Source organism: Antennarius striatus, chromosome 18 (genome assembly GCF_040054535.1).
Source record: "Antennarius striatus isolate MH-2024 chromosome 18, ASM4005453v1, whole genome shotgun sequence".
Taxonomy (NCBI): domain Eukaryota; kingdom Metazoa; phylum Chordata; class Actinopteri; order Lophiiformes; family Antennariidae; genus Antennarius; species Antennarius striatus.
The window spans coordinates 2,819,749-2,838,823 of record NC_090793.1 but is presented as its reverse complement, the minus strand read 5'-3'; the positions used below and the strand labels follow the sequence as shown (position 1 = coordinate 2,838,823).

At 44.0% G+C, this 19,075-nt stretch overlaps 1 protein-coding gene across 1 annotated transcript; it reads left to right on the top strand.

Annotated features, from left to right (window-relative positions):
• Window positions 1–8,939: 8,939 nt before the first annotated feature.
• Window positions 8,940–17,551, top strand: slc6a9 (solute carrier family 6 member 9). The gene is made up of 12 exons (XM_068340630.1): window positions 8,940–9,082; window positions 11,118–11,249; window positions 11,454–11,730; window positions 12,063–12,195; window positions 12,277–12,411; window positions 12,490–12,593; window positions 14,664–14,901; window positions 15,255–15,389; window positions 15,466–15,565; window positions 15,668–15,768; window positions 16,623–16,793; window positions 17,247–17,551. Exons 2-12 carry the CDS (start codon window positions 11,126–11,128, stop codon window positions 17,487–17,489), a joined length of 1,761 nt encoding a protein of 586 aa, XP_068196731.1. The 5' UTR covers window positions 8,940–9,082; window positions 11,118–11,125; the 3' UTR covers window positions 17,490–17,551.
• Window positions 17,552–19,075: the final 1,524 nt, after the last annotated feature.

The window sequence follows — 19,075 nt, the reverse complement described above, 5'->3', positions numbered from 1 at the left end:
AAGTCAGTGGACCGTCTGTCTTTCCGTCTCCCAGTCCTCTGTCTCATCAACAACTACGTTAAGTTTATTTTAGTTCAGTTTTTTTATTTTTCCTCTTTCCAGACATGTTATTACAACAGATTTCATTTTCATCAGTGTTGGAACATCAGCAACAACATCCGAAAAAAAAAAAAAAAAAAAAGGTTGACGGGTAGAAGCCATTGGCTTGTAAGGTTCCCGTCCCCCTAAATCAACAACATCTCTCTCATTGCAGCACATTGTCAACCAAATTCATACCTTGCATGTCACAGTTCAATATCAGTTATATTACTTTGGTGCATTGTTGTTTTAAATCGTCCATCCAGTCCAACTGGCGTGCATCGTTGCACACGTCTTTGTCAGATTTTGACAAGAGTCCAATTTAGTTAATGCTCTATTTGTAGCAGTCACAACATCTTGCATGCGCTTGGCTATTAATCCAGCTATCGCTCAACATCTCAGTTACTGCGCTACGGTTACAGTGACATTTATTCCGCAGGCATGACAACGTGAATTTTGATTAGCCATAACAATGCAGTCCTTTAACCATCATTTACGTCAGAAATATAACCTGGAAAAATCATGTTTTTAAAAGCTTTTTGAAACGCAGATGGAGTTCCCACACTCCTAACTTCATTATCCAGTTTGTTCTTAAGTTTGACTGCATGTGAGCAAAGTCAGCTTTATGAACAGATGAGGAAGAGGAGCTTTGTAGGTTCCAGGTTCACACAGTGAAACAGATTCATTACAGTGTACACATGTTGTTGAGATGCCTACGTAGGTGTGTACGTTTCACCCATCAAAGAGCAGTAAAACACAAACGCACCATCGACCCCAGACCAGGTTTCTCCTGATCAGCCGTTTGGTCACTTCACTTCAGACACTAACTATCTATTTTATTTTTATAAAGCGGGGAACTGGATGTGAAGAAGAACTACTCGCCCTGAGCTGTGCAGATAAAGATGGAGGTGACGGGTTCTTTCCTGGCCCATCTCATCATTCCGCCCTGGTAATTAGATGATGAGTTAATTAGCGTAACTAGTTAAGGAGTGTCTAAATGGAATGTGATTTGACAGGTTCTGTATTAGAGTTGATTATTATTCAGGTTGGCTATGCAGACGTACAATCAACTGTAATCGGCTGGATTCTTTTTCAAAACACTTGAAGAGTCTCTGATCCACCGAGATCAACGTAAATACGTTTATTACTTCTTATAAGGAGTTTACCCGATGGATTCTTTTCACTCCCCCCCCCCCCCCAAAAAAAAATCTTTGAAGGTTATGCATATTTATCCTGCATTTTAGTTTGGGAATTTCTGTGCATATAAAATAATTTGAATTCAATTTCGAGATATCTCTGGGTTCATTTTGGAAGAACAAGTTGCGTGGAAGATGCTGAATTTTTACCTCCTTGCATCACATGATCATGTCATCATGATCATGGGAGCTTTGGAGATATATTCAAATATTCAGAAAAGCGATTGATCAATTCCGCGAGCCGCTGAACGCCGGCCAGTTTTAAGGAATGTTTTACCTCCGTTGGTTTTGAATTCCGACAAACCAGACAGCCAACCCTGATCAGAATCAGATGAGGCATTTACACAGGTATGATTGGCGTTGGGAGTGCTGCGGTACGACTTTGTGGAACTGCGAGATGAGGTGAGGAGAAAAGGCTGATGAGGCTTATTCATCAGCTTTGTCATGGATTTGTAGGAAGCTAAAAAACCAGGAGAGAAAAGAGCTGATGATGAGGCTCGTTGTGGCAGCATGTTCGCCGGGTTAGCAGGGAACAGCGAGAAGGATGGGAGTGGTGGGGGGTAAAGGGGGGTGGGGGGGTTGATAATGCTCGGCTAGGCTGCATGTGTGTGTGTGCAGTGTGTGTGTTTGCACAGTCTTGTTGAAGCAGCACACTTGCAGTGTGAGGATTGAGGGCAACTCCACAGAGATAGTGCTCATTAATGCCGCCTCAAGTGAAGAGGGCCGAAACAATGAGGCAAAACAAGGACAAACAGCAGGAATGGATGCTGGACACTGATACGGTCCGTGTACGTACATGTATGTTCTGCTCGGAACCCAGATCAGCTGTTCCTTAATATATATCCGTAGAGTGATCATTATTCCCTCTCTATACAGGAACAAAATCGGACTCCCCCCCCAAAAAAACCCCAACAACCAGCTGACAGAATGAGGTCTAGAGTCGTCCACGTGAAGATGAGTGCGATTATTTTAAGAGTTTGGTCGGAGATACTTTTAGTAACCGTCTGCTCCTGGTTTAGATAAAGGGAGGTGACAGGTTGGGTTCCTTTGGTGGTTTACTCAAAACTAAGAGATTTCCATAAAACTTTGTGAAAGGATAGGAAGATTTTTATAGTTTGAGTGCAAAAATCAGGATAGTGATAGAAATATAAATAATATTTGGTTAGATCAGATTTATTTGACATGTATACTTTAAAATGCCATAAAATGTTTTGGTTAGGTTCGGTTAAGTTAGGTTAAGTTTGGTTTAGATTAGGTTACATTGGGTTACGTTAGATTAGGTTGGGTTAGGTTGGGTTGGGTTAGGATAAGTTAGGTTAGTGCTGCTTCAAATGTTTTTTCAGTGGTTAGGGAGGCAAAATCTATTTATTAAAACAAAGTGTTTAAGTCAAAGCAGATGGCCACCCACTACAAGTCTTGGGTTCTGCTCAAGATTTCTGCCTATTAAGAAGTTTTTCTGCGCCTTCATCACCAAGGTGCTTGCTCATGTGGGACAAGTTGGGTTCTAAAGGCCCAAAATCCTCCCGTTCTAACAGGAACCAGTAAAAATATTTGGCAATAATCGCTGCTCATCAGCAAATCTGTCAATCAACTCCGCAAGCTCCGCAATTAGCAAAGCAAACTGTGAAAAGATGTCGGCTCCCTGGCCGACGCCGTGGGAGCGAGGCGGTCTGACCACGGCGTTCATACATCATTGGCTCACACCGGCGACCTGATTGGATACCGTGTGTGTGTGTGTGTGTGTGTGTGTGTGTGGGATTGAGGAGGATGCAGGTGAACAGCTTGCGAGGGGAAACAGTTCCGCGGGCCAGCCTCGCGCATCACTTGACAGCCATGCCCGATGAAGGCCTACGCACAAATGAACTTGTTAAGCAGATGAGTGAACAAGCAGAGGAAAGGTGGAGGGGTGGGTAGGTTCCAGTTAGACCCTCCTCCCTACCCTGCATACATCATCCTCCCAGCATGCTTCTCTGTTTCAGCTCGCCTCTTTGGATACGTCTCCTTCCCTCGCTCTCGCGTTCAACTATTGTTTCGTCACAGAGCAACCTAATTCTGGGAAAATTATCTCCATGATGTGACAGGATGCTGTCACCCTTTGTTCACATGGGATAATAGGAAGGTTCTACTTATCCTCTGTGGATTTAAACTACATGATATCTCCAGGCGTCGTGCGTGGAGCCAGTAGAAACAGACAGGATTGAAATCCAGGGACAATCGATCCTATCTAAACACGATTGAGAACACTAAAAATACCCATCCATCCATTTTCTTGAAGACAAGACAATTACGGTCAACTCCCCTATCCCCGTTGACTACGGCATAGAGGTGGGGTACACCTTGGATGCTCCGCCAAGCGAATTGTTGGGCTTCCCAGCGCGCGTCCCATTATGTTCAATTTTTTTTTTTTTTTTTTTAATTAAGGAAAATGTCCTTGCAGTTCTTAGAACTTCTTAACTTTCTTTCTTCAGAGCCTGTTTGCTCCCGGTGGGGGATGACCCTGAAGTGACTTTAATTAATTGAACAAAAGTCATTTCTCAGCACCTGTATCCTTGTAACGCCTTTAAAAACTTGGAGACAAATGTCTGTCAAATGGGAAGTTAAAATACCAGCCATTGGTCAGCTGACGTCACCTCTCTGATCTTACTGGTAGAGGAAATGTAAACAGGAAGGTTCCTCTTGGAGGCCCGGACCTGTTCGGACCTGAAGGTGTGTTTAGGGTTCAGCTGAACTCAAATCAGAGTTCACGCCTGACAAATAGCACCTTACCAGGATTACGTCGATATATATTGATGATTTGGGGAATCTTAAGATCTAGAAGATCGTGCCACTACTGAACGTCATCATATTGCTCACAGATTCATGTTTAAGTCCCGCCCTCTTCTCAGTGCAGGAATGTTTGAACCCATTTTGGTTTCTCACTTTAAAAGGCTCACCCCCTGCCCTTTGACCCCACCACACGGAGCCTCCCTTGACCTTCCTTTACCACCACCCCCCCTCCCCTTCCTTTCTGTCTCACAAAGTTGTCCACATAACCGTCCAGCTCCTCCTCCTCCCCCCCGGTGGGATTTCTGTTCATCCCCCTCCTGTCGTATTTTTTTTTTGCCTTACGTATCTCAGATAGTTGAAGCCAGTCGTCGTCGGGCCTTTGGTGTTAACTGAGGTTCTGATGGTGCTAAAGCGTCGCTCTGCACCATGGAAACTTGCACTAAGGTAAGGATCTGGATCTGGTTTTCACAGGCGGGGGTTGTGTGATTGTAGCTGTCGCCATGTGATACCTAGCAGAGACAGAACCAGATGGACAACTTCGCTGGTTGACTTTGTAAGGATTTATCTCAGACTTAACTCCCATATCTGAAACAATATTGAATTATTTCAGCTTATCTCAGATTTTTTTAACTGCCGGTATAAACGTCAAAACTTTATTTGAAGGGTTTATGTTACCTCTACAGGCTGCGGACTCTCTTGCTCTCATGTCGCTACTTGTCCGTTTTTGAAAGATGCAAAAAGTGTCCAATCATATTTAATGTCACAAAAAAAATTTGGTATTTACCTTACATCCCACAGCCCACATTTGATATTACCTGAGCTTTGCACAAGGAAGTCATCGGATTTGTACATTTAAAGAGATTATTTGGAGTCGTTCTGGATGTGAATTCGTATATTTCCAGGTTGCAGTTTTAGATACGTCAAATAAATTTTGCAGTTTTTTTTTTCTCCAGAATCCGCTGTTGAATTGACTTCCTGTGTTTTGTGGTCGTGCAATTTCAACCAAAGTATGCAGGAGTGTGTGTGTTTTAAAGCACGTCGACGACTGTCAGAGTACGAGCTGATGCAACCTGTACATGACCCCTTCCGTCTAACCCATCCTTCATCTCAATTTTCTCTCCTCCTCCTCCCTCCCCACCTCCAGAGACACACCAGCCATTGGTTTCAATTAATCAGCCGTGGAGGGGGGTTTATTCAGTCCTTGCCCAATGGGATCCTTTGGTATGTGGCCCCCAATGGTAGCAAGGTTGAGAAGCCGCGGTCCACGCTGTCTTTAGGCCCATTACTCTCACCTCACAGCCCACCCATAAAAGAGCTTTGAGCCGTCTGTTTCTGGGGGGGATCCGGTGGGCTTTTTGTCCCACAGTGGACGGCTGCAGGCAGATATGTTTACTAAACTCCATGAGGGGGTGGATTGGGGGAGATTACGTGTGCCACTTTGAAAAAAAAACAAAAAAAAAACGCCTGATTTTTTTGTGCGAAATAACAACATGTTTTCTTTCTTTGCTCGCTTCACGGGCGAGATCCTTTTGGAACGGTTGTTTGTCTGCAGGATTACCCCCCCCCCAAAAAAAACAAAAACAAAAAACGACCCCAACGGTTACAATTTGTTGGACGAGTCGGTGAATTAAAAGAAGCGGATCCCCATTCAGGTTCTTTTCTATACATTTGTTCGTTTCTTAGAAAAATTTAGCATCTTGATGGGAAAACTGTCACCAGATTTAGAAATCCGCTCAGTCATGTGATCACGACTCCTAATGAATTCACAACTCCCAAACAGAACACCTCAGAACGCCGGGTTGTCCGGTGCTCGTGTTCATCGATATATACGTAGGGGAAACTTTCACGAGATGCGGATACCAGCAGGTTTTTGTCTTTTTCAAATCATCCATTTTATTTAAAAAAAACCACACACACTGATAAAAAACACTGCTGCGCCGACGGCTCGCTGTGTGTCGAGGTCGAGTGTTGGCTGAGGAAGTGTTTGACCAGGTGTTTCCTCAGGTGTCCTTCTGACCTGGCTATTTCTCCAATTCACTGTCTTGTGGTGTGTTCAAATTCACCAAAATTTGTTTGTTTAACCCCATTCCTACAGGGCTTTGTTTTGTCATTTTTGTTTGATTTCATTGTCACTGGCGGTCGGATCATCTCCCGTTGGAGCTTGTCAAGTCCAGCCGATGCTAACATGCTATTAAAAAGAAGTTTCAGTATTTTCTGCACTATAATGCGCAACTAAACGCCTTTAATTTTCTCAAAAACTGACAGTGCGCCTTACAATCCAGTGTGACTTATAAGAAAAAACATTTTAAAATAGGCCATTCACTGAAGATGGGTTCTCAGCTGTCAGCTGTAACCTCAACCCCCACACTGTTGCCCATCTGGTCAGCAGCCTAGATAGCAATTCATTGAAGGTGTGCCTTATAGTCCAGTGCGCCTTATGGTCCAGTGTGCCTTATAGTCCAGTGTGCCTTATAGTCCGGTGCACCTTATAGTCCGGTGCACCTTATAGTCCGGTGCGCCTTATAGTCCAGTGTGCCTTATAGTCCGGTGCACCTTATAGTCCGGTGCACCTTATAGTCCGGTGCGCCTTATAGTCCAGTGTGCCTTATAGTCCGGTGCACCTTATAGTCCGGTGCACCTTATAGTCCGGTGCGCCTTATAGTCCAGTGTGCCTTATAGTCCGGTGCACCTTATAGTCCGGTGCGCCTTATAGTCCAGTGTGCCTTATAGTCCGGTGCACCTTATAGTCCGGTGCACCTTATAGTCCGGTGCACCTTATAGTCTGGTGCACCTTATAGTCCGGTGCACCTTATAGTCTGGTGCACCTTATGGTCCAGTGCGCCTTATGGTGCGGAAAATACTGTATTTCCTGTTATGCATCTATTAAGGAAACACAATACAGAGCGATTATGTTTCCTCACCCTGGTCATTAAATGTTATTTTTTGTAAATCGCATTTACACGACGTATTATCTTTTTCCTTAACGCCACATTGAACCAGACGACCATCTCTGTCGAGCTTTTCCCCCGCCAAAGTCGACCCCAAACGGACGCGACCCGACACACGACCTGCTGCGCGTTTCCTCGTCAACAACACGTGTTGCCGACGTCCCAGTCCGTCGCGCCTGCACACTCCACCGGCCTTTGTCGTCCCAAACACAGCGGGATTCAAACATGAACCCGGACACACACACAAAAAAAAAGCAGGCAGCTGTGCGTCGGTTGTTATCATTTGTCCGTCTTTTGTCTCACTCATTAGCCATGCTTGGCGCCACTTCAGAGATTAAATGTTTTGCCGCGGGAAGGATGCTTTCAATTGCTGTGGTTGTGTAATGATCCGGGAGAGGCCACATGTTTTTCAGGCTCGCCGCAGGACCTGAAGCCCTGCGGGAGTTTCACCTGATTATGATGGAATGGAACTGATAACATTATGCACAAACCGCGCTTAGCCTGTGAAAACGTCACGGACGTTTGAGCTGTAGCGCTAAACACAGCTGGGAAAACACGCCGACATGTCCATGCTGCAGCGACCTCACGGTTCCAGTTCCACCTCTTTAGTCTGGGTGCAAAAATCGGAACAATTTCTTTCGTGGTTGCAAAGTTTGTGAAAACCTAAGGTAGACTTGATCATGTAGTTCCCTGTTTTGTTGCGTTGAAGCGAAATACTTACTGGTTCATACAGTCAGCAGCAAACTTTAACCACAACTTTCCTGTCACGTCTGAAAGGTGTCGTTTAAGGTCACGGTAATCCTGCTGTCTATGAAACTCACACAAATCAAAAAAGCAAAGACAGAAAACGCCACATTGAACCAAGGAAAAAATCCTGCCAAACATACTTATCCTTTATTAAATTCTTCTAAATACTGGTTCGTCTTGTGTTGTTTATTCTATGAGGTTAAAAAGGACTGTCTGCTCAGATATTTGGTGGTAAACGGTCTCTTGTGGTTCCAGCCACATGGAATAAAACCAACCAGACCTTTTTCCATTTTTAGTCTAACACTTTTCTTCTCAGCACATCAAGGATAATTAATGTTTCCTAAATCTTCACTAACCCCTATTATTATTTCTGTTATTTTACAGATCCTGTAGGTGTGAAAGCTTCAAGTGGTTTGCTCCAAAATAAACGCGCTTTCATTCTGACATTTGATTTTGTTTTGTTTTTTGGGTTTTTGAGTGTATTTTATTTTACCCCGACACGACTCCAGTTTGTCCTACAGCCGCCCGTCATTCACTTTTAATACGTTCGGATGTAAATGATCATAATTAGCAGCATGTGTTCCGCTTTGGGCGCACGAGTGCTTTCACGTGCGCCCGGACAGACGGACGAACGGACGGACGGATGGATGGACGGGCGGACGCAGCTGAGGTTACGAAGGGAGGTCAGGAGTGAGGGACCATCTGATGCCAGCAGATGGAGTGATGGAGGGAGGAAGAAGAGGAGAGAGAAGGATGAAGCTACGAGTCGAGACGACAAGACCAAATGTTTACAGGCTGTTCTCGAAGCGCCCGTTTCACTTCCCATCCCGTCTGCTCCGGTGGGCCCGTATTAGAATAACGTACAAGAAAGTGTGTTCATGAATTATTCACCTCAACACGAGCAGCAAATCGGACCGAACAGGATGCCTTCTCCTCCTTTTAGCGCCACCTGTTCTAGTGTAAACACAACCGGAATCGACAAATCCGAATGAATTTCTCTTCTGAACCAGAAGAATGAACGCAAGAAATGAGACCGTGGTAAAAAGTAAACGTCGTGAAGTTTCCCGTAAACGTGTCGGCGTTAAAAAGTCGCGGTTTGATTCGTCTCGACGGACCTGCAAACCAAGCTACCGATTATCAAAGTATCTGATTATTCAATTATCCATCTCTTTCTCCCTCTCTCTCTGCAGAACGGAGCAGTTCCAGGTGAACCAGTGAAGAAAGATGAAAACTCCCGCAGAGGCAACTGGGGCAACCAGATTGAGTTTGTCCTCACCAGTGTGGGCTACGCCGTGGGTCTGGGGAACGTCTGGAGGTTTCCCTACCTGTGCTATAGAAATGGAGGAGGTATGGAAATCTGAGCTGAGCTTAGCTGATTTATCGGCGTATTAGAGGACCGTAACTTGACCAAGGAGCTGGTTGGTGACGTCATTGGGGTAATATTTGGATGTATAGCAAACAATCTTGGTTTTAAACCTTGTGTTTGTACATCTGTTGAGTGTGTTATCTTTGCAACCACCTGATTTTATGAATGCAAGATATACATGAAGCCCGATAGCTTATCGGCAAGATAATGAGGAATTCCGGTAGCAGAAAGAGAAATGGATTGATGGACAAAAGCCTCACAAAGCGTGTTCAGTCTGCTTGTAGCACACTATAGCTATACGAATTGTTCATATTTTCATCCACCCACATAAATACGTAGGAGACTCACACCCTTATGGCGCTATGTCTGGTGGATTTATCAGAAGTAGGATTGTTTCAAACGGTTTCACTGCGTGAACCTGGACTGTTTCACTGTGTGAACCTGGAGTGAATGACTGAATGTGTGTGAAAACGCCACCCATTCATTAACATTAATTCTGTCGTTGTGACACACCCATCCTTTCAGTTATTGGGGGTGTGGTCAATATTTGCCTCATTGATAATGGATTATGTCAGCTACCTACATCAGTTCCTGATAGATTGATTGTTTTTGTGATGGATCTGCTGGCTGGGATCAGCTGTATCAGTAGAACTATGACACACATGTACAGCATGGAAATCTTTATATAGTGTGTATTTTTGTGAAGTAGAACATCTTACATAATTAAAGAAGCCAGATCAGTCATCATCAGTCTGATTGAACCTTCATTTCCAATCAATTCGGCTGCCATCAGCAGCTCACCCTTGACGCACACGACTTTCTATCCTTGTAAGTGTAGTTATTGCTAACTAGGGTGTGAAAGCTGTTGAAACGTGCTCAGAATGAATCCAGCTGCTACTTCCCGACTATTTTCAAGCTCTGCAGCTGTCAGTTTGTTTTAGTCCGTCTTCCTTTGGGTCAAACTGATCCTTAAAGATTAGGTGGAATGTGCTCTGAAACGCACTGTATATCTGCTGTTAACTATAATGAGAATCATTTAGCTGCCAACATCTGACCTCTCGTTGGATTCTGTCCTACTTCAGTTCTTGTTTATGCTGCAAATACGTTTGTATTAGTGTTACATATGCAGAAAAGTCTTACAATAATGCATACACAGCTGCAGAACGCATAGAATGATAAGGTCATGGTATTTGTAAGGTATCAGCTGGTTGCAGTAAGCAACCTAGTTAACGTACACATTAAAAACCAACTGAGAGTTGCTGCACCACTGACTCAGCTGCACATTGGTTGACCTCTATGCTCTTGCAGGGCAGTGACAGATGAGGTTTAACTTTTTAACTCCACCAAGAACTTGTGGTTTTGTTGGGCATTGACTTGTTTCTTTGCTTGGTAGCTTAGATTTTAGTTCAATATGAGGTATAGTATGGCCCGTGCAGCAATTGATCAGACTTTGGTGGTGGTCTAGTTTGCTTAGTATGGCGCTAGTCTGCAGCCCTGTTTGTGATATTGCTCTTTGCAGATGATGTTGCTCTCTACCCACGATCTTCAGGAGCAGAGCAGTGGTTTGTAGGACCTCAGAGTCTAAGGTCATGCTTACTGGAATTTGATTGATGGATTGGGGGGGGGGGGTGGAGTCATACTGCTACACAAAGGAAGATGGAATATTGATGTTTTTCTTGAGATTGACAGGTGGTTTGGGGTTTTCAGCGGGTAATAAGTTTCACCACCTGCTCCCAGTTCTCCTGAAAGCTGGTGTTACAATATGTTTGGTTTGCTTATATGTAAATCTGAATTTTTAAAAATCTTTTACTACAGATAGGTCATGTAACCAAAAGCATTCCAGAAATTGGTTCAAAAGTGGCCATGGTAATATGGTGAACCTGCCTGAAAATTTTAGTAAACCAACAAACTTTTAACGTCATATTGTAGAATTTTTTTTGTCTGTTGGTGCTTTTGCACCGGTTGAACTTCTTGACCAACTCACTGGATGTCTGTCCTGTTGTCTCTCCCCTTCAGGTGCCTTCATGTTACCGTATTTCATCATGCTTGTTTTCTGCGGCATACCCCTCTTCTTCCTGGAGCTGTCCTTTGGTCAGTTCGCAAGCCAGGGATGCCTGGGAGTATGGAAAATCAGCCCAATGTTTAAAGGTTAGTGTCTAACAAATCTTATTTTCTTACACGCTGGCAACACGTTTAGAGACACTACAGTGAACATGCACCTTAACTTTGATCAGTCCTTAACTTCGGATGTAAGGGAACACCTTTTCCACCTCTTGCAGGACTGTTGTTCACTGATTGCTTCAAATCCAAGTTCAAAAATATTTTTCTCTTCACCTTGTCTTCTTTCTTTAGGTGTGGGCTATGGCATGATGGTTGTGTCGACCTACATTGGGATCTATTACAACGTGGTCATTTGCATTGCCTTCTACTACTTTTTCATGTCCATGACAAACTTGCTACCGTGGACCTACTGCAACAACCCCTGGAACACGCCGGACTGCAGCGGGGTAGTCAGTGGCAGCAATCATCTCAACTCCACCCTGGCTAACACCACCACCAACCTGATAGCTGGAGTGTCTGAGGTGGTCAACCGCACTAAGAGGACCAGCCCCAGTGAGGAGTATTGGAAGTAAGTCTCTGTAGTGCATCAATGACAATGACTATCTTTCAGGTCCGATCAGAAACACTCAACCTACATGTCCCGAACGAAAAGGTGGAGGTAGACCTGAAGATTTGGGATTTAACCTCAGTTGACTCAGCGCCGAAAATGAAACAGCCTTAAGTCCCAACAGATGATTGGAATCTATTGTATGTTTATTTAACCATAATGTTAAACAATGTCAACTGCTCTTAATCATTGGAAAAGAACTTGACGCCATTATCAGAGTTTACAGAACAAATTGAACTCGGACTGGTGTTGATTTTTCAATGTGGATCGTAAATCTTCCCGGTCTGTTTCAGACACTATGTGTTGAACATCTCTGATGACATTGGGAACCTGGGAGAAGTGCGTCTCCCCATCCTGGGCTGCCTGGCCGTGTCCTGGATTGTGGTCTTTCTGTGTCTCTTTAAGGGCGTTAAGTCGTCTGGAAAGGTCAGACACACACATTGACACACATTCCTATTCACACACACTCTTGTTAACAAATGTCTGATTAATCCTACATGTGTCCAGGTGGTTTACTTCACAGCCACCTTCCCCTATGTTGTTCTGACCATCCTGTTCATCCGGGGCATCACGCTGGAAGGCGCCATCAACGGCATCATGTACTACCTGACCCCCCAGTGGGAGAAGGTTCTCGATGCAAAGGTATAAATAACGTGACAACAGAGATGGATTCACCTTGTTGTTTCCGATCTCCGTCTGAATGCCCGTTTGTCATTGCAGGTCTGGGGAGACGCTGCTTCACAGATCTTTTACTCTCTGGGTTGTGCCTGGGGGGGTCTCATCACCATGGCTTCCTATAATAAGTTCCACAACAACTGTTTCAGGTTGGTTCCTTAGACGGGATGGCAAAAATATACATTTTCCAAGGGTGTCAAACTCGTTTTCACTGAAAAACACACTTTTGACCTAGTTATTTTTAGACCTCTGACCTTTCATGCTCTCGTGGGCCACACAAAATGTTGTGGTGGGCCACATTTGGCCCCCGGGCCTCAAGTTTGACACATGTGACATTTGCTATCTTAGAAGAACCTGTGCGAGGATGCACGCCTCCTACCTGAGGAAAGACGGCTGCTTCCTATGAGTGATGGAGAAAGTGGGGGTAAAATAGTCCAATTCAAGGTGTGGAAGGAGATGGAGGGAGGTGGATTGGGGTAGAACAGCAGGAGCGATAGAGATAAAGTGTTTTAGATCTGTGTTTGGTGAGCGGCTGTTCTGTACGTGAATGCCAAGGGAGCGAGGGAGAAGGCGAAGAGGACGAGATAAAGAGAGCTTGTCTACATAAACTGGCGGGTCAGGAAGGAGAAAGTCTGAAGCTGTGAGTCACTCCTCTACCAGGAGGATAGGTGGTGCTATCGGCTCAGACGGCTGCAGGAGGCGTAATCAGCTTGTGTTTGGCAGCTCCGTCCCTGTGGAGTCACCCTCTGCACTCCTGAATGCAAGACTGAAAGCAGGTGCAGGGGCTGGCTGGTGGTCTGGAGCTGAAGTGGGGTGGGGTGGGGGTGGGGGGCATCAGAGACGTCCTCTGTGATAAGTCTGAACAGGTGCCGCCAAACAAAGTCTCAGGCAGGGAGGAAACGTGAAGGTAATTTGAAGGGGAATGAACGATCTGGATCTCGCTGATTGGCTGTATTTACCAGAGGTGACGGGTTTGAGTAGCGACTTAATGACATCGGCGATTCACGCTAACAGCACCCAGATTAAAGTGTAAGAAAAACAAATCTAGCCAGGACTACAGGTGTATTTCTCAGGAAACACTAAATATACCTTTTCCTTTTTCCACATTACTCAGTTTATTCTCAAATGGCTCAGGGTGAAACAGTACGCTTTGAAAATAGCACGAAATTAAAAGACTCCGGAGACCGAGTCCCGAATGACAGAACAGTCTTTCCTGGTACCTTCATTGTGCCGATGAAAACTTGCTGATGTTCAAAAACTGCAAACTGCTAAACAAGTAAGAGCCGATCAAAAGGTCATCCAACAATGATCAATTTACCAGAGTTGGAGAGGAAGAACGTTTCACTTCTATATTTTACCAGCACTAATAATCCACAGTAAAATGTTGTACATTTACAGTGAAATCTGTGAATACTATGCTGCCGTATTGAGGTCATACAATGACATGCTGTAAACTGCAGTTTTACAACCCAAATGCCAAAAACAAAAATGCTGATTGCTCTTATGATGACTCAACTCTAGTTAGCCTGGTCCATCTGTACACATACAGTAGAGGAGGTGTGGTTTACCGTTTATACGCAAACACGGACCAGTTTTCTGACATCTCACATGCTTTGTAGGACCATTAAAGGTGTGCGTCTGACAAGTTTCTCTTTATTGTTGGTTTGGTCTCATTTTGTTGTAATTCTGCTCAGATAGTTTATGATCTGTTCATATCAACACTAAATATACCTAAAAATACCTCAAATATCTCAAAGTGTTTGATTGCACGAAAGCCGAGTCTCTAGGATGAGATTATCTTAGTTCAGCTAACATTGGAACCCAACACACAGCCATCCACTGACACATGAATTGCAAAAATAGCATTTTATCCTCACTGTAGACGTGTTAGCTAGCAAATCTGGAAAGGCAAACAGTCCATTATGGCCGCGCCGCGATGCCGCCACTAGCTTAAAAATTAACACATTAAACTCTTTAACAATTAAACTAAAGGAAATATGTCACCGTTCTATGGGGTGAGTGAATGAGATTATTCTGTTTTGTTCACACAATAACCTGTCACGACTCCACCTGATGTTTAACACAGTAATTGAGTTAAACACCTGATGTGTAGCTCAATTATGGGTTAGAAAGTACTTAAAGGAAAGTACTTTCTAAGCACCAGTTTAGATAATTATCCCATGTGTTCATGTTATTCTTCTCGTCTTTGTCTGTTACAGAGACAGCATAATCATCAGCATAACCAACTGTGCTACTAGCGTCTATGCCGGATTTGTCATTTTCTCCATCCTGGGATTCATGGCGCACAATCTGAACGTCCCCGTGTCGGAGGTGGCCGACCACGGCCCGGGATTGGCTTTCGTGGCCTACCCAGAAGCCCTCACTCTGCTCCCAATCTCACCTCTCTGGTCATTGCTCTTCTTTTTCATGCTCATCCTTCTGGGACTGGGAACACAGGTGAGATTAACACCCGCATCTTGTTCAAGAAACAGTTCCCCAGAGATTGACACTTCCGTCTATTTCAATTTACCCACATTATGATGCTGGAAAATCAGGAAAAGACTGAAACCATAAAATACTTTTGATAATGGAATTTCTAAAAAAACAACAACAACAAAAAAAACAACCAACATTGTATGCACGGATACCGCTAACTTTCTGTTTCTGGTTTGTCAAGGTTTGCATGTCATTCATGGTCGAACGATTCAAATGGCACTATTACCTCTCATTTAGCGCCATCTACAGGACAAAAGTTTAAATCCAGATCAGACTACTTTGAACGGGATCTAATTTCTCCTTTGTTGTTGAAGTTCTGTCTGTTGGAGACTCTGGTGACGGCCATTGTCGACGAGATCGGCACAGATTGGATCATGAAGCACAAGACCGTTGTCACGCTATCGGTGGCCATCACTGGGTTTTTACTGGGCGTGCCGCTAACCACGCAGGTAAACCCAATCCCATCCAAGTTCTGTCTTCCTGTAACAGAACTATGGTTTTACCCTCATTGTGTTTCATGTGCAGGCGGGAATCTATTGGTTGCTACTCATGGACAACTACGCTGCCAGTTTCTCATTGGTTATCATCTCCTGTATCATGTGCATCTGCGTCATGTATGTTTACGGTAAGGACGGCTATCTGATCGATCTCGAGAAAGGTCGTTATACTCAGGTCTGACAATACCGGAACTACCGAACGCTGACTTGTCTGTTGGTTTTGGCGGCAGGTCACATTAACTACTTCAAAGATGTTGAGATGATGCTTGGCTTCGCTCCTCCTATCTTCTTCAAGGTGTGCTGGAGATTCATCTCCCCCGTCATCATTTCCGTAAGTAAACACACCGCTGTCCGACCATTGGCCCAGAACATGTAGTCCAAACTGTACGTGAGTCCAGCCACGGTTCTGGCCTCGTTTCTTCAAAACTGTGATTGATTCTAGACGTGTGCATTTCCGTGAAATAGTGGGATGGATAAATCATAGCTTGGATTTTAAACCGGTGTTTACATCGTTCTATAATTATAAGATAAGAAAGATGAGACTTTATGGTCTGTTCACACGGGAATTTGTCTCGCAATGCAAGCTCCGACGATCTTCAACGATTGAAGTTCGATATTAAAATAGTATGACTGACAACGGACATTTAAAATTTCAAACACGCATCCATTACATGAAAAGAAGTTTGAAAAGAATGAGCGCTGACCCACATTTGAGCCACCATCAACACTAATCTGGACGGCTTTATTTCCTATATAACCCCATAAATACAAGTCTTCCGGGACACTAAGCTGTTCCCTAAGTAGTCGGCTAAGCTTTTGAAACAACCAAGAAATTCATTGTTGTGGAATTCTGGTCTGATTTTCGAGCTCTTTTGTTTCATTTCACAGATTAATGCCGTGATCTTTCAGCCGTCTGCTAGAACAGCAGTCTGGAACAGCCATGATAAATACCTCATTAAGTCATTGAGAACCTCCATCAAAGAGGTTGTGTTTTTACCCGTGTTCGTTAGTCGGTTGTCTGCAAGACTACTCAAGACTATCATCTTTGTCACTTTACCATTTTTGGGATTACTTGATTCCATCATCTCTGACCCTGTCCTTCATTCAGATCAATATTCCTGAGATGTAGCCCTTCAGAACTTCCCTTGACTCTTCATCATTCCTGTTCTTCTTCTGTCCATGCAGTTCATCCTGATTTTCACGGTGATCCAGTACAAACCCATCACCTACAACGACTACGTCTACCCCGGCTGGTCCCTGGCCATCGGCTTCTCCATGGCTTTATCCTCGGTGGTCTGCATACCCATCTATGCCATCTACAAGATCTACAGGTCCCCAGGCTCCACCTTCAGAGAGGTGCGACTGTTTGTGATTGGTCGAGACTCTTGATGATTGATCTGTTTGCGTTACATAAAAAAAACCCTGCAATTGTTGTCGTGTCAAGTTTCACAGGTTTCGACATCAACAAATGTGACAACAGTTGATTTACTAGAAACATAATATCAAATGTTTTTTACCTGAGAAGCGATTTTTGAATATATATATGTACATAAATCAATCAATCAATCAATCAACCTTTATTTGTATAGCGCTTAATCACATCAGCAGACATTTCAAAGCACTTTAACAGACAGAGAAATCCTCCAGAGCAAGTATAAGCGACAGCAGCAGGGAATAACTCCCTCATTGAGGAAGAAACTCCGGCCAGGACCCAGAAACTATGAAATTTTATATATAAATCATATGTATTAAGGAATAAATTGATTTCTCTGCATGCTAACACTGCTAACGATGTGTCCCTTCCCTCAGCGGTTGAAGAACGCATGCAGAGCACATCCAAAGTGGGGCCCCGCCCTGCAAGAGCACCGGACAGGCCGCTATGCCCCCATGGCCCCCGAAGACACTGCGGAGGCTCGTCCTCTCAAGGAAAAGGAGGAGCTGAAGGAGGAGCTGAAGGAGGAGGAGAAGGAAAGGAAGGATGAGATCAGCCTCACCATCCAGGGAAGCAACGGCTCGACCAACACACACAACAACCCCAACCCCGGCGTATAGATGGCCCCCGTCATCCGGGCGTATCCCCATCCTCCCCCTCACGACATCCTTCTCTTCCTCCCTTCCACCCCACTTTCCCACAGTCCACTGTGGGGGAGATCCCATTCGCTGGAGACCTTTACATATTGTAAGGGCTTATTATATCTACCCTAACCTCGTCTATCTGTGTCGTCTTTAGAGAAACCAGGAAAACAAAAGGAAGAAAACAAAATTGGGGTCATCATCCAAAAGATTTGTGTGAATGTTTTAGCGCGCGTGTGTGGGTGGGTTGTTAATTTGTTACACATAATTTAATAATGTTTTTGTTTTTTTCCTTTTGCGTTGTTTTTTTTTTTTTTTTTTTTTGTAAAAACGTGTACATGTCATCATCATCATCATGTTCCCGTTGGAGGTACCGTAGATTGCGATGCTGTTTGTTTTGCGCATTGCAGCCGCGCCGTTTCACCTTCATCCTCTTGTTTTTCGGAGTATGTTTGATTTGTAGCAGCAGTGATTTGACAGCCGGGGACTCGTTGTGGCTGGAGGTTGACCTGCGACGGTTAGACGATGCTGAGAGATGTCTTCATCCTCACACTACATGTAACAGCACACAGTGACCTCTGCTGTAGTTGATCTAGCCTAAGCCTGTTTTTATGCTGCTTCTTCTTTGAAAACACTTCAAGAGCACAAATATTTAACAAAGATGGAAACAGACATGCTGATTTTTCTTCCTTCTAACTCTTTCCACTCAAGTTCAGACAAAAAAAAAAAAAAACCAGCGTTCTGGACTGAGGTTTTGTGATGCTTATGTTTTTAGCGAGAAGGAATCCCGTGCCCATAAGCCGTGTTCAGATGGCAGCCATTCTTCTTTGACGCGACAGAAACTCGCGTTTCTGACCTCACCGTGCTTCTTCATCCAGATTATCTCTAAAATGTAATACTCTTTACGGAGATCAAGACCCACTGTGAAAATCCATGCAGCAGTTTTTGTGTAATCCCCTTATACACACGGGTGAAAACAAGCTCCTCAGCCGAGGTAACAAACTGGATTAACGTCAACTAGTAATAAAGCACAACTCGTCTTCATTAACCTGAACCGTTTGCTGACATCAGCGTGAAATGGGTCCATTTTCTTAAACCTGGAAGCAAAAACACCACTGGATTCAATCAAGCTAGTAATTTATATTAGCTTATTCACTGGCTTCTTCGTGCCACACAGAATAATAATCTAGGAAAATGTTTAAAATGCACTTTTTGTGCTGGAAGTCATCTGCATAAAGATTACAAAGGAAATGTGTTCTGGTTAAATTGCATGCATAACCGGAACGTTTCCGCGACGCTGCTAACTCAACCATATCCAGCACTCTTTGTTTTCAGGCTCAGTTGGTCCAAGCCTCTACTTCTGTTAACTTAATCAAATGATCAAGTTAGCCAGGCAGTGGTTGAATGCTAATAAATATTAGCTAATGGGTGAAATGTTATATGAACCTTTGTCCTTTCAGATTTATTTTTTTTTCAATAGCTGTAAATGGGGAATCTGGAAATACATGTAGTCCTCAACTTACAAACATACTGCAATTGGTTCTAAATGCTAAGTTGTTTTTTAT

Bases quoted from the DNA above. Each gene is read 5' to 3' on its own strand.
- slc6a9 (XM_068340630.1), top strand. From the start codon at position 11,126: ATGTTACCGTATTTCATCATGCTTGTTTTCTGCGGCATACCCCTCTTC. The intron at 11,731-12,062 runs GTAAGTCTCTGT...GGTCTGTTTCAG, and splicing joins CCCAGTGAGGAGTATTGGAA to ACACTATGTGTTGAACATCT. The intron at 15,390-15,465 runs GTAAACCCAATC...TTTCATGTGCAG, and splicing joins GCGTGCCGCTAACCACGCAG to GCGGGAATCTATTGGTTGCT.